Source organism: Triturus cristatus, chromosome 5_1, assembly GCF_964204655.1.
Source record: "Triturus cristatus chromosome 5_1, aTriCri1.1, whole genome shotgun sequence".
In the NCBI taxonomy this organism is placed as follows: domain Eukaryota; kingdom Metazoa; phylum Chordata; class Amphibia; order Caudata; family Salamandridae; genus Triturus; species Triturus cristatus.
In genome coordinates this window covers 783,945,949-783,959,805 of record NC_140587.1, presented here as the reverse complement: position 1 = coordinate 783,959,805, position 13,857 = coordinate 783,945,949, and the positions used below count along the sequence as shown (strand labels likewise).

At 50.1% G+C, this 13,857-nt stretch overlaps 1 protein-coding gene across 1 annotated transcript in view; it reads right to left on the bottom strand.

The window, feature by feature from the left end:
- The window catches only part of USP14 (ubiquitin specific peptidase 14), a 301,022-nt gene that overhangs the window by 37,534 nt on the left and 249,631 nt on the right, over positions 1 to 13,857 (bottom strand). Inside the window, exon 15 of the mRNA XM_085605800.1 lies at positions 3,794 to 3,901. Within this exon, the coding sequence (XP_085461926.1) occupies positions 3,794 to 3,901 (108 nt within the window). The remainder of the gene's footprint in view (positions 1 to 3,793; positions 3,902 to 13,857) is intronic.

Sequence of the window (13,857 nt, the reverse complement as noted above, 5' to 3'; positions counted from 1 at the left end):
TGTTCCCATGAGGCACAGGGTCAGACTGATTTGCATATGGCCATGTCTGAACTGGGGTGGCAGAGTGGGCTAAAGAACGGTGATGGATCAAACCTAGATCTGTTGACTGGGTGTGAGTGTTTGATTGGTTCTGATGCTCCGTCCATCACCACCCCCTTTTGTACCGCGTTGGGTGGCAGCCTAGGCAGCCTCTCAGTCAGGACGCTGGTTGTTGGTTAGGTTCAGGGGGCATCTCTAAGATGCCCTCTGTCGTGCATCATACATTAAATCCCACACTGGCATCTGTGTGGGTTTAATGTGCTGAGAAGTTTGATACCAAACTTCAGTCTTCAGTGTAGCCATCATGGTGCTGTGGAGTTTGTGATGACGACCTCCCAGCACCATATACTCTTAATGGCAGCACTGCACTTACAGTGCCCAGGAATGGACCTGGGTACTGTAGGGGTACAGGGCTCATGCACCTGTACCCACACCACTGGCATAGTGCAGCCAGCTAGAGGGGCGACTGAGGTATGCCAGGTCAGTGTGTTTGTGGGCATGGCACACAGGGATGTGTGCAATGTCGACTCTGTTTTGTTCTACACCAAGACACTCAGCCTGCAAAGGCAGTGTGTGCGCGTCAGGGTACAGGGCCTCTAAGGGTGGCACAATAAGTGCTGCAGCCCTTAGGGGCCTTCTTTGGTCACAGTGCACTGGGTACCTATGGTACCACTTACCAGGGGCTGGCATGTGGCCAGAGATGCCAATTGGGTTTAGGCTTCAATGCAGTTTTAGGGAAGGAACACAGGCCCTGGGCACCTAATTGGCAGGAGCCCAGGACACTCTCAGTCAACGTACATCAGCAATGCAGCAAAAAGTGGGGGCATACCATGCAAGTAAGATGGCACTTTCTCACAGAGACTACTCGAAGAAACGCCGCACCGGCCTGGGTAACCCTCCGAGGAGGGGACAGCAACTCATCTGTAGGCGAGGATTGTAAGGTAAGCCTACCAATACACTGAGGGTGCAACCAATGCAAAAAGAAGGACGCCCCATTGACGAATGGGGGTCCTGATTGGACTCCTGAGGAGGCAGGGATCCTGCTGGGTCCACAAATTCTAAAGGGGGCACAGGCAAGGATAGATCCGACGTAGCCGAATGTGAAGGCGACGCCAAACTCTCCGCAAAAGCTTCTGGAGAAGAGTCTAGAACCCGGCACCGATGCGACGCCAAAATGACTCCAGTCGGTTCCGACCCTGCCTCGTCTGGTGCCGACTCGACTCCACCCGGCACCGAGCCGACTCCACCCGGCACCGAGCCGACTCCACCCGGCACCGAGCCGACTCCACCCGGCACCGAGCCGACTCCATCCGGCACCAAGCCGACTATCCGGCACCAAGCCGACTATCCGGCACCGAGCCGACTATCCGGCACCGAGCCGACTATCCGGCACCGAGCCGACTATCCGGCACCGAGCCGACTATCCGGCACCGAGCCGACTATCCGGCACCGAGCCGACTATCCGGCACCGAGCCGACTATCCGGCACCGAGCCGACTATCCGGCACCGAGCCGACTATCCGACTCCTCGTCCACCACGATAAGCCCAGCTTCCGAAGAAGGGGATGGCGCCGGAGCCGGGGAGGTCAGCCGCCGGCGCCGCCCCGGTGCCGCCTCAGCCTCAACCACAACAGGCTCCGACTCCGGAGTAGGAAGTGGAGTCAGAGCCGGGGAGGCGAGTTTCCGGCCTCTCCAGAAGGCTGAGGTGTGCTCGAAGCGTGGCTTTGAGCACCAGCAGCCACCTGCGACGCCACAGGGAGCCCCACGGGACTATGCGGCGCTGCAGGGGTGCTATGGGTAGTAGAGGGGGACCCAGCCGGGACGCACCCGGCCGACACCATATCTCCTTCGTCCCTGGGGGGCAAGAGCTTAATTGGCGTCGGGGTGAACCCACCGGCAAGTCGGTCAGGGACCCCGCAAGTAGCAGAGGCCCAGAGGACGCCCCAGGGACAGGAGTGGACCCAAGGGAGGCCTGCAGAGCTGCGGCATAGGCCTCCATTTGGGTCCGAGTCGCCCCCGTGCCTGGTAGGGAGGATAGGGGTGGGCGACTCCCGGGGGCGCATGTCCGGAGGGTTCCGGGAACTTGCGCCCCCGACAACAGGCGTGACATCGTGGACCTCGGCGACATGCAACGCGACTTACCCGGAAGGGGTGAACGACGTCTCCGGGCCCCAGAGGGCGAGCGATGCCGCGACTGTAAACCAGAGGGGCCTGCCGGCGATGAAGAGGCCGGATGAAGAGGCCGGACGACGAGACGACAGTTGAGCCGAAAGGAGCTTCATCCGGTGCTCCTGAGACTTCGGTTTGAGTTGTTGGCAGGCGTCGCAATCTGTCGAGTCGTGGTGTTCGACCAAACACCACATACAGATAAGATATGGGTCCGTTGCGGACATTTGCCGTGAACAGGAGGTACAGGTTTTAAAGCCCGAATGCATCGCACACTGTTCCAGACGCGAAGTGTCAAAAGGGGCCTGAAAATAGGCCAAAGGAACCGCTTACTCCGGATCCGTGTTGCACGCGGAAAAGAAGGGAAACTGTCGTCAGCGCGCCGGGAGGGACTTATATGACCTCGCTGACATCACGTACGTGGACGACGTCAGGGCGGGGTAGTGTGGCGAGCAGAGGTGCTGCTGCAAAGAATGTTCCGGATCCAGTCTGACGCCTGGGGATATTCTAAGTTAAGGAATCTGCAGCTAGATGTCTCTATCAGATACATCTGCTTAACAATGTATTTTTATGTAATCATAAATAATGTAATGTATTTTTATTTGGATTTATTTGCAGCAATTATTAACATCTTCCATGCTCATGACGTCTCCGGGCCGTCATGAGTCACGATGGGAGTGTGCGGACGACGGCCGGGAGACGTCATGACCATGCCCAGGAATGGAATGCCCAGCACTGCGGCGGAATTTGCGCCGCAGCGAAGAGGTTAATACCTAAAAACCTTTTGTTCGTGGCGGCAATAAAAAAAATAAACTCATAGGCGTCATGATGCCCTGACACAAAGGAGTGAACAAGAGAACTGGAGGCGTTGGATGAGGCAGCCTTACCTATTGACACTAGGGTGTTATCACAAAGGTCTCTAGAGCAAAACACTTGATCTATACCTGGTGTTCTTTCAGGGCCATGACTGCATGTTCAAAAATAATGCAGGCTCCAAGGCGTCGGCTGGACTACTTTGCAGAAAGAACACGCAGAGGTTAACAACTTGTTTCTCAGGTCAGGTGATCAAAGCCACTACCAACATGCTACACAATATATGATACAGACACCAACATGGTTAAACTGTATTTAAGGCACACACATTTAAATGCATTCATCTAGTGATTAGGTTTATCTGTGTAAACGTATGTAGGGACATAAGGAGGCTTCTTGAGGGAATTATTTAAATCTACTGAGCCTTCTGTTAAAATAATGAAATTCACACACACTGTCCCACACCTCCTCTAAACCACTTCAAATGTTTCTCTTTAACCAATAGCTATATTGCATTCTTCACCCCTCTGCATCCTTTGATTTTTGCGCTTCTAAAACGTATCCCTACTCCCCTTTGCTGCTCAGAGAGAAAATGTATTTTCCAGCTGAATACACTATTAGTAGTGTAAACATCTAACTTGTCCTGTTATTAACAGAACATTCTAAACACTGGATTAAATGTAAATTAAATTCATTAGGATCAAGATTAAAAAAAATGTTGCAAAAGCTTAATAAGGTTGCTCCTTCAGACCATAATCAAAATCCATGTTAATTACCTTCATTTCTTTTAACCCACGATAGATAATGGCCAGAAGAACTTGATCTTCCCTGATGTGTTAGCACTGCTTGTAGATCATAGTAACCACAGTTATTTGAGCCAATATCTAGGAGGGAAAAGCACAACTTTTATTAGATATAAATATAATTTCTTTAAGCCACAGCAATCAAAAGTAATCGTTACAAAAAAGGGTACATTTGAACAATTTTGTAAGCGCAGACTGACAGATTTGGAATGCATTACTTACCTGTAACTGCAGTTATCCAGTATTGGTATCTGTCATAGATGTACATGCCTGAATCATTCCCCGTCGTCGGAATGGGAGTCCCCGGTACATAAATAAAGTAATGTCCCATTAGACATATCTAGTAATAGGCTAAGGGCCTCACATTAGTAACATCTCCATGTCCTTTTGTAAAAAGGACCAAACCCTAGAAAAGAGCCAATCAGCTATCACCACCCTCTGGAACCCTCCTGGAAGGAGCTCAAATCCCTCAGATTTTCGCAAGCACAGTGCCAAGAAGGTGTATCACAGAACTAGGAGAGCCCTTCCAGGGGAGGTGGGTGGGTTGCATGTGAATCTATGAAAGATACCAATACTGGATAACTTCAGTTACAGGTAAGTAACGCATTCCTTTTCCAGTATTAGGGTATCTTTCATAGATTCACATGCCTGTATCAGAGTAGTAAGCAATGATAAGCACATTTCGGATGGTACAGCATATAACAAATTCACCAGATAATAACATATCAATGTGAAACATAGAAAGTACCAAAGGTCAATCAAAGAAACCATTATGGAATACAATAGAGAAATGTGCGTACAAAAGAAAGGATGGTGGGATGAAAAGGGCTCACCTCTATCGAAATAGATAATGCAACACCGCCTGTCCCACTGCAGCATCCTTCATGAGTTCCGTATCCAAGCAGTAATACTTGGCAAATGTATGCAGCGTCTTCCATGTTGCCGCTCTGCAAATATCTTTGATAGGGACACCTGCAAAGAGTGCCATGGAAGTAGACATCGCACTAGTGGAATGGGCTCGAACCGTGGAACGCAAGGGTTGGACCCCTTGCTGGTGACAGGAAGTAATAGCTCCAGAGATCCAACGAGAGATACTTTGTTTAGTAAGTGGAAGACCTTTCCTAAGTCGACTGTAAGCCACAAAGAGTTAGTTGGATTTGCGGAACGATTTTGTCCTGTCAAAGTAGAATTTAATACAGCGTTTAAGGTCTAGAGAGTGTAGAGCTCTTTCTGTCGCCGTTTGAGGATTTGGAAAAAGGTTTGTAAGACTATAGGTTAATTGAGGTGAAAGTCTGACAGGACTTTGGGCACAAACTTAGGATTAGTCTGCAGTATGACCCGGTCATGTTTGAACTGAAGAAAAGGGTCTTGAACTGAGAATGCATGTAGCTCACTTACTCGCCTGGCAGAGGTAAGATCTAGAAGGAGTGCCGTCTTCCAAGAAAGATATTTAAGATCAGCTCTGTGTATCGGCTCAAAAGGGTGTTTCATAAGCTGAGCAAGAACTGGGTTGAGCTGCCAAGTGGCAGGCAGAGACTTCACTGCAGGAAAAGTCCTGAATAGGCCTTTGAGAAATTGTTTAATCAACCTAGTAGACCAAAGAGAAGGGCCTGCAGAAGATCTTCTGAAACAGGATATTGCTGCTAGATGGACGTTAATAGAGGCGTGAGCAAGACCTGAAGTTGCCAGATGGAGAAGGTAAGGTAGTATGTGTTCTGGGGAAGACAAAAGAGGGTGTATTTTCGCTGACTTACACCAGATGCAGAACCTCTTCCATTTTAAGGAATATGTCTTGTTAGTACTGTCAGCTCGAGCTAGAACCACCCACCAGTCTGGAGGAATGTCTAGGCCATGAAACTCTCGGAACTCAGGAGCCAAGCCGATAACTTGAGAGATGCTGGATCCGGATGTAGGACTTGTTCCCGGTTCATTGTGAGGAGAGAGGCAAACTGTTTCAAAGAGATCGGCGGTTCCAGAGAGAGAAGATGGAGCTCCGTGAACCAATGCTGATGCGGCCACGCCGGAGCTATTAGGATTAGCGTGCAGGGTTCTGTCTTAATTTTCCTGAGGACCCTGGGAATCAGGGAAAATCGGTGGAAAAGCGTACGCAAAGACGTTGAACCATGCGATCGAAAATGCATTCCCTAGAGATCCCCGTTGGGGATGCCAGCTTGCGAAGTTTTGGCATTTGGCGTTATGCTTGGTAGCAAATAGGTCCAGGAGAGGAGTGCCCCATTGGGAGAATATGCGGTCGAGAGTCCGCTGGTTCAACTCCCATTCGTGGCATGTTGTTTGTTGCCTGCTTAGAGAATCGGCCAGTACGTTGTCTGTTCCTGGAACATTTTCCGCTCAAAGGGAAATGTTGTGATGAAGTAACCAGTTCCAGATTCGTGAGATAGTGTCAGTGAACGAGTCCCTCCCTGCTTGTTCAGGTAGTGCATCATCGTAGTATTGTCCGTCCGGACGAGCACTAGAGAACCTTTGATCCTGGGAAGGAACGCCAGGAGAGCCAGATAGACAGCTCGTAGCTCGAGGAGGTTTATGTGAAGCTTTAGTTCAGCGGGAGACCACTTCCCGCTGATTCGGAGTTCTTGGAGGAAAGCTCCCCAATCCTCTAGGGAAGCATCTGTTGTGATGACCTGTAGAGAAGCTTGGAGCAAGAAAGGCAGGCCTTGAGAAAGATTCCGTGGACGAGTCCACCACTGCAGAGCAGTGACCATCTGAGGGGTCACTTGAATGACATCGAAGGATCCTTCGGATGGAATCCATGGAGCAGACAGTGCTTCTTGGAGAGGGCGCATGTGGAGGAGACCGTGAGGAACAAGCAGAATACAGGCTGCCATTCCTAGAAGGGATTTGAAGAGGCGTACTGAGAGAGACTTCTTGGATTTGATTTGATTTGCCAAATGAAGAAGTTTGTTCTGTCGCTCTAGTGATGGGAAAGCCTTTTTCTGGGTTGTGTCGAGAGTAGCACTCAGAAAGGTTATCCGCTGAGAAGGCTGGAGGACGGACTTGTCCTGATTCAGAGTGAGTCCCAGGCGACTGAAAAGCTGTAGACAGGCGTCGGAAGACCTGGTCGCGCCGCGCAGGGAAGGTGCCTTGACGAGCCAGTCGTCGAGATAGGGAAAGACCTGATGGTGTTGCTGCCTGAGATATGCAGCCACTGGAGAAAGGCATTTCGTAAAAATGCGTGGAGCCGACTTGAGTCTGAAGGGCAGGACTCTGAATTGGTAATGTCTGCCTGCCACGGCGAACCTCAGGAATTTCTTGTGGTTTCAGTGGATAGGGATTTGGAAATAGGCCTCTTGAAGATCCAAAGACACCATGTAGTCGTTTGCGTTGAGAAGTTGCAGCACTTCTTGGATGGTAACCATGCGAAACGACTGTTTCTTTAAAGATTTGTTGAGACTTCTGAAGTCCAGGATTGGTCTCCATTTCGTCTCCTTTTTGCGTACCAGGAAAAAACTGGAGTAAAACCCTTTCCCCCGTTGACAAAGAGGAACCCTTTCTATTTCTCCCTTCTGGAGCATGATTGAAAGTTCCAGGAGTAACAGGCGTAGATTTTTGTGAAGCATAGGTCAAAAAGGGGTCTGGGGAGGTTTGTGGGTGAACGCCAGCGAATATCCAAACTGTATCATTTGAAGAGCCCAACGGTCCGTTATTTGTTTCCAATTGCGTAAGAAGTGGGAAATTCTTCCTCCAACTTTGAAGGGTGGAGAGGAGATGGAAACCGGCGGTAGAGAAAAGTCATTGCCGCCGAGCAGCGTCCTTCTGTTGTCCTCCTTTTCCTCGAAAGGAGGTTTTAGTGCAAGAGGATTGCTGTTGCTGACGTTGTTGGTACTGTAGCAGATATTGTTGGTTGGAGGAGGAATAGGAAGACCGATAGTGTTGGTAGCCTCCTCGGGTGGAAGATTGAACTCTACCCCCTGAGCCACGAAAAGGTTTTTTTTTTTTTTTAATTGAAGGGTACCCAAAGCCCTAGCCGTGTCGGTATCCTTTTTTTATACCCTGAAGAGCCTCATCAATATGCGTGCCAAAGAGAAGCTGACCATCGTAGGGCATGTCCAGAATTTTTGTCTGGACTTCCAGCCGGAAGGAAGTTGCCTTCAGCCAACCTTGGCGTCGTAGTACAGCAGCGCCAGCTAGTTGACGGAAACCAGTAGAGGAGATATCCATCACACAATCCATGATCTCGGAAGCCGAACGTTCGCCCTCCAGCAAGATCTTCTTCGCTTCTTCCCTCGAGTCATCCGGCAAGGCTCCCAAGTATGGAGCAATGTCCGCCCACAACTTCTGTTATAGCGTCGTAATAACGCTAAGGAATTTGACGCAGGGACTGTCAATGCAGACATGGAGGAAAAACGTTTTCCAATATTGTCAAGTCGTTTGCCTTCTTTGTCAGGAGGAGCGGACAGCGGGGCAGAAGGGTTTCTAGATTTCCTCTGAGCAGCCTGAGAGATGACGGAATCAGGCTTTGGATGTCCGGTAAGGCAGGCTGGAGCAGTGTCCGGAGCTCTGTATTTTTTGTCTAGCCGAGGTAACACTGGGGGAATCGAAGATGGATTGTGCATAATTTTTACACCCTGATCTCAGATGTAGTTTATAATAGGTACTGATCTTACAGACTTTTTGCAAGGTTCTTTAAAGTCATAAAGAAAACAATCCAGTTGGTGAGAAGGCATAGGGATCTGGAAACGCTGTGCAGCTCTTTCCACGACATTATGAAAACCCCGGATATCCTCAGGAGGCGAATCAGCTTGAGTAGGCACCGGGGACGCTGGACAAGGGATAACAATCATCCCACTCATCATGAGTCGATTGAGAATCATGGAGTTCTCCCTCCTCTTGTTGCTAGTCATCATCATCTGTGGCAGTTGCAGGCGGTAGCGTGACAGGCACAGACTGTGGAGGAAGAGGTGGAGGCTGTATCCTTGGCGGCGGAGAGACAACCGGAGCAGGAGACGTAGCAGAAGTAGGAAACCTCTGCTTGTAGTCAGTAATCAGAAATTGGAGGTCAGAAACCAAAGACGCAGGTAGACAAACCATGGGGGGTTGGGGAGGATGGCTGTCGTCAGGATAATATGGCTGGTCTTCTGGTTCTTGTTCGTCATAGTCCGAACTCTCTTGGTATTTGACATGGAGTTCCGAAAGACTTGTTGCAGTTCCGAACATACTGCCATCGTCTGAATCTTCCTCCTCTTCCAAAAGGTGAGGCAAAGGTAACGGCTGGACCCCGCTAGGAGAAGTCAGGGCAAGTGTCAACGTGCGTTTTGTTATTTTGAGATGGATATACGCATTCTCCACTTTGGAATCTGGTGTCGTCGACGAGCCCGTCGTCGGTGCAGTCGACGATGAAGCATCGACTGGCAAAATTGGAAGGAAATGTCGACGGATCCCTCGTCGACGGTGTCGTCTTCGCCGTCTACGGGGTAGACGTCGACTGAACACTTAGTCGACGTAGGCGTCGACGCACTAGTCGGCGATTGTAGCGTCGACGTCGACTATGATTTTTTAATTTTAATAGTCGACGATACAGATTTAGCAGCTGTCGACGAAGTAGTCGTTGTCGACGTGGACGAGGCAGAAGATGCCAAAGAGGTGGAGACGGTAGTCGTCGACAAATTTACCCCCACAGATGTAGGCGGGGGATTTTCTCACCGTCGACAAAGCCGTCGTCGACGAGGTGGAACCAGGCTTTTTAAAAGGTGTGTTGAACCTCCTGTGGAGAAACCTTTGTTGGGAAAGCCTTAAGGGGAGCCTCTGAAGACATTTTGTGCGTCTTCGTTTGAGGGGGCTGCGACGAAGGTCCTGGAGAAGCAACTCTGGGCCTTTTTTGAGAGGATTTTGAAGATGTAGAGCAGCCTTCACTCTCCTCAGAAGACAAGACTTGGTCCTTATCTTTAAGCCTCTGCAGCCAAATTAGAAGGCGTCCCTCCCGATCTTTAAGGGTCTTTGAAGAAAAGGTACGACATACCTTACAGTCCTTTGAGGAGTGGTCTGGGTAAAGACAATAGAGCCAGTCTTTGTATTGGTCATCAACATGAAGCCTCTTTTTACCACAGGAAGCACAGGGCCTAAAAAGGCCTTTCTTAGGAGAGACTCCCTTAGCACGACATGCGGTAGAAAATCTGAGGGACTAGAGCTCCTTCCAGGAGGGTTCCAGAGGGTGGTGATAGCTGATTGGCTCTTTTCTAGAGTTTGGTCCTTTTTACAAAAGGACATGGAGATGTTACTAATGTGAGGCCCTTGGCTTATTACTAGATATGTCTAATGGGACATTACTTTATTTATGTACCGGGGACTCCCATGCCGACGACGGGAAATGATTCAGGCATGTGAATCTATGAAAGATATCCTAATACTGGATAAGGAGTGGTTTCTTTTCTGTAACTCCAGTTCTGTAGTAGGGGTATCTCTGTTATAGTCATAATCTAGTGAATAGTCCCGCCCATGTGCGTGGACCCCGGAGCAATAAAAAATAATCTCTAAAAGGTGACAAATCATGCAGACCTGCATACACCTTTAAGAGAGAATTTAATTTAAAGACAGATAATGCAGCCTATACCCACAGGCTACACTGTCCAGTACTTCAACTAGAATTCCACCAACATCCACAAACAGCACTGCCTGTCTAGTTTTTCTCCCCATAGGAAAAAACCCTGCCTCTACCAGCAAAAGCCTCTGGAATGATAGAGAGGAAGGAGTGGACAGACCAGCCCCATAGGCTGCCATTATGTGGCTTAAAACAGGATACTGTGCCTTTAAGAAAACTTTCCAGTTTTCCAGAACTTTCCCCAGTATCCCAGAATGCCCAGCAGGTCCCATTTACTTTCAGTTCTTTTTGAAGGCGTAGCACGCCAGACCTGTAGCATTCTACATATGAATAATTATCTCTCCACCGGGGAGGAGGGCGGGCGCTTATGACTATAACAGAGATACCCCTACTACAGAACTGGAGTTACAGAAAAGAAACTACTCCTTCTGTAGTAGGGGATCTCTGTGTATAGTCATAATCTAGTGAATAGAATGGCAAGCCCATCCCCACACAACAAAAGCGGTGGAGAACACACAAGACACTACCACTACTGTGCGAACAAATTTCGCAGCGAAGCCTGCCCAACCTGAGCATCTGCCCTGGCATCCGTGTCCAGACAGTAATGCGCAGCAAAGGTATGGACCGACTTCCAAGTAGCCGCCTTGCAGATTTCCGCAATCGGAACATTACGCAGCAAAGCCGTCGTGGCAGCTTTGCCCCTGGTGGAATGAGCCTTAGGTTTACCCCCTAAGGTCTTATTAGCCTTTTGATAACACAATTGTATGCAGGACACAATCCACCGAGAAATGGACTACTTGGAGGTCGCAAGACCAGTCCTGACTGAGCCATAATTAACAAACAATTGGTCAGACCTACGAATATCCTTGGTCTTATCCAGATAAAATTTCAACACCCTCCGAACATCCAGGGAATGGCGAGACCTTTCCGCAGGCGAAGAGGGATTCTGAAAGAACGTAGGTAAAGTTATGGTCTGGTTGACATGAAAATCAGAGATAACCTTAGGAAGAAATCTAGGGTGAGTAAACATCACAACCTTAGCAGCATGAAATACAGTATAAGGTTCTTGACAACATAATGCCTGAAGTTCACTCACCCTGCGGGCCGATGTAATGGCCACTAGGAACGCCTCCTTCCAGGATAGGTGCTGCAATGAAGCCTTGTGAATGGGTTCAAAAGGCTCCTTCATCAGTCTGGACAGCACCACATTCAGGTCCCAGGAAGGCGAGGGAAGTCTGACGGGAGGAAACACTTTCTTCAAGCCTTCCAAAAAATCCTTGACCACAGGGATCTGAAAGAAGGAAGTCTGTGAAGGGCATTTCCTGTAAGCAGTCAAAGCAGCCAGATGAACCTTAATGGAATGGAAATTAAGGCCAGACTGCGCCAGATGTAAAAGGTATGGAAGGATGACGTCTTCCTTACATGTTGTCGGATCAAAGTTCTTGGACTTACACCAGATACAGAACCTCTTCCACTTGTAAGCATAGGATGTCGTAGTGGAAGGTTGCTTAGACTCCTTCAGAATGTCCATACAATCGTCTGGTAGATTCAGATGGCCATATTGCACTATTTCAGGAGCCATGCCGCCAAACTCAAAGACGAGAGGTTGGGGTGCACCATCCGCCCCCCGAACTTCGTGAGAAGGTCCGGCCTGCACGGCAACCGCATGTGAGGAAGGAGAGACCGGTGAAGAAGGTCCGTGAACCACCACTGCCTGGGCCACTCCGGGGCGATCAGGATCATCCGCGCCCTGGACTGGGACAGCTTGATGAGCACCCCCGGAATCAGGGGAATGGGTGGAAAAGCGTACAGAAAGCTGTTCGACCAATCGATCCATAGCGCATTCCCCAGCGTCCCCCGCTGGTAGTACCTGGATGCGAAGTCTCGGCATTTGCTGTTTTCGGCGGTGGCGAACAGATCTACGTCTGGAGTCCCCCACCTTGCGAAGACTTCTCCTAGTACTTCGTCGTTTATGACCCATTCGTGGTTTTCCTGAATCAGCCTGCTCAAGGCGTCCGCCTGAGCATTCTGCACCCCTGGCAGATGCATGGCCGTAATCGTCAGTCCTCGGGCCAGCAGCCAGCGCCAGATCGCCTGCGCCTCCTGCGACAGAGTGCGCGATCTCGACCCCCCCTGCTTGTTGAGGTAATACATCGTGGTTGTATTGTCCGTCTGTATCAGCAGCGAGGTGGTCTGGAAGGACGGAAGGAAGGCCTTCAGTGCCAGGAAGACAGATCTGAGTTCCAGGAAATTGATGTGGTACGTCGATTCCAAAGGAGACCACTTTCCTTGAATCTGCAAGTCCCCGGAATGCGCTCCCCAGCCCTGGAGAGAAGCATCCGTCACTACGCTCGTCGTGGGAATGTCCTTGTGGAAGGGAACCCCCTTGAGGAGGTTTTCCGCCGAACACCACCACTTCAGAGACTGAAGAGCATGTAGAGACAGTCGTATCTTGTCGTCCCAAGAGCCTGTCCTCTGATCCCACTGATCCTCCAAGCATTCCTGCAGTGGCCTCATGTGAAGCCGTGCGTGAGGCGTGAGGAAGATACAGGAGGCCATCGATTCCAGTAGAGAAGACACCTTCCTCACTGTCGTCGATGGAGCAGTCCTGAGGTCCTGAGCCTTCCGAAGGAGTGATAACCGTCTCTCCTCCGAAGGAGACACGCTTGCTGACCGCGTATCGATGGAGGCCCCCAGGTACTGTATGCACTGGACCGGAGACGTGACCGATTTGGACATGTTGACGTGTAACCCCAGCTTGTGCAAGAGAGCGCACGTCCCTCGGAAGTGATCTTGTGCTTCCGAGAAGGATGAAGCCTTGATCAGCCAATCGTCCAGATACGGGTAGACAAACACCTTGTTCCTCCGCAGGTGTGCCGCCACCACCGCCATGCACTTCGAGAAGGTCCTGGGAGCAGACTTTAGCCCGAATGGCAGTACTGTGTATTGATAGTGATTGGCGCCGACTTGGAATCGCAGGAACTTCCTGTGCTTCCTTGCTATGGGCACATGGAAGTACGCATCCTGTAGATCTATGGCACAGAGCCAGTCTCCCCGTTGCAGCTGAGGGTAAATCTGGTGCAACGATAGCATGCGAAACTTCTCTCTGCGAATCCATTTGTTTGCCTGTCGCAAATCCAGAATGGGCCTGAACTCGTTCTTGTCCTTCTTGCGAACGAGGAAGAACCGAGAGTACAGACCTCTTCCCCTTTGAGACAGAGGTACTTCTTCTACCGCCTTTTTTCTCAACAAGATGTCTGCCTCCGCCTGGAGCTCTCTCAGCTGGAATCGAGAGCTGACCGGCGGAATCGCTGGAGGCGGGCTGATAAACCGAAGACTGTATCCATTGCAAACAATATTCAGCACCCACTTGTCCTGAGTAATTTTTCTCCACTCTGCCGGAAAAAATTGAATGCTTCCCCCCACTGGAGTGGGTAACGGTTGAGGGGGAAGTAGCCGCTCAGGGCCGAGACCCGGCCGGGCC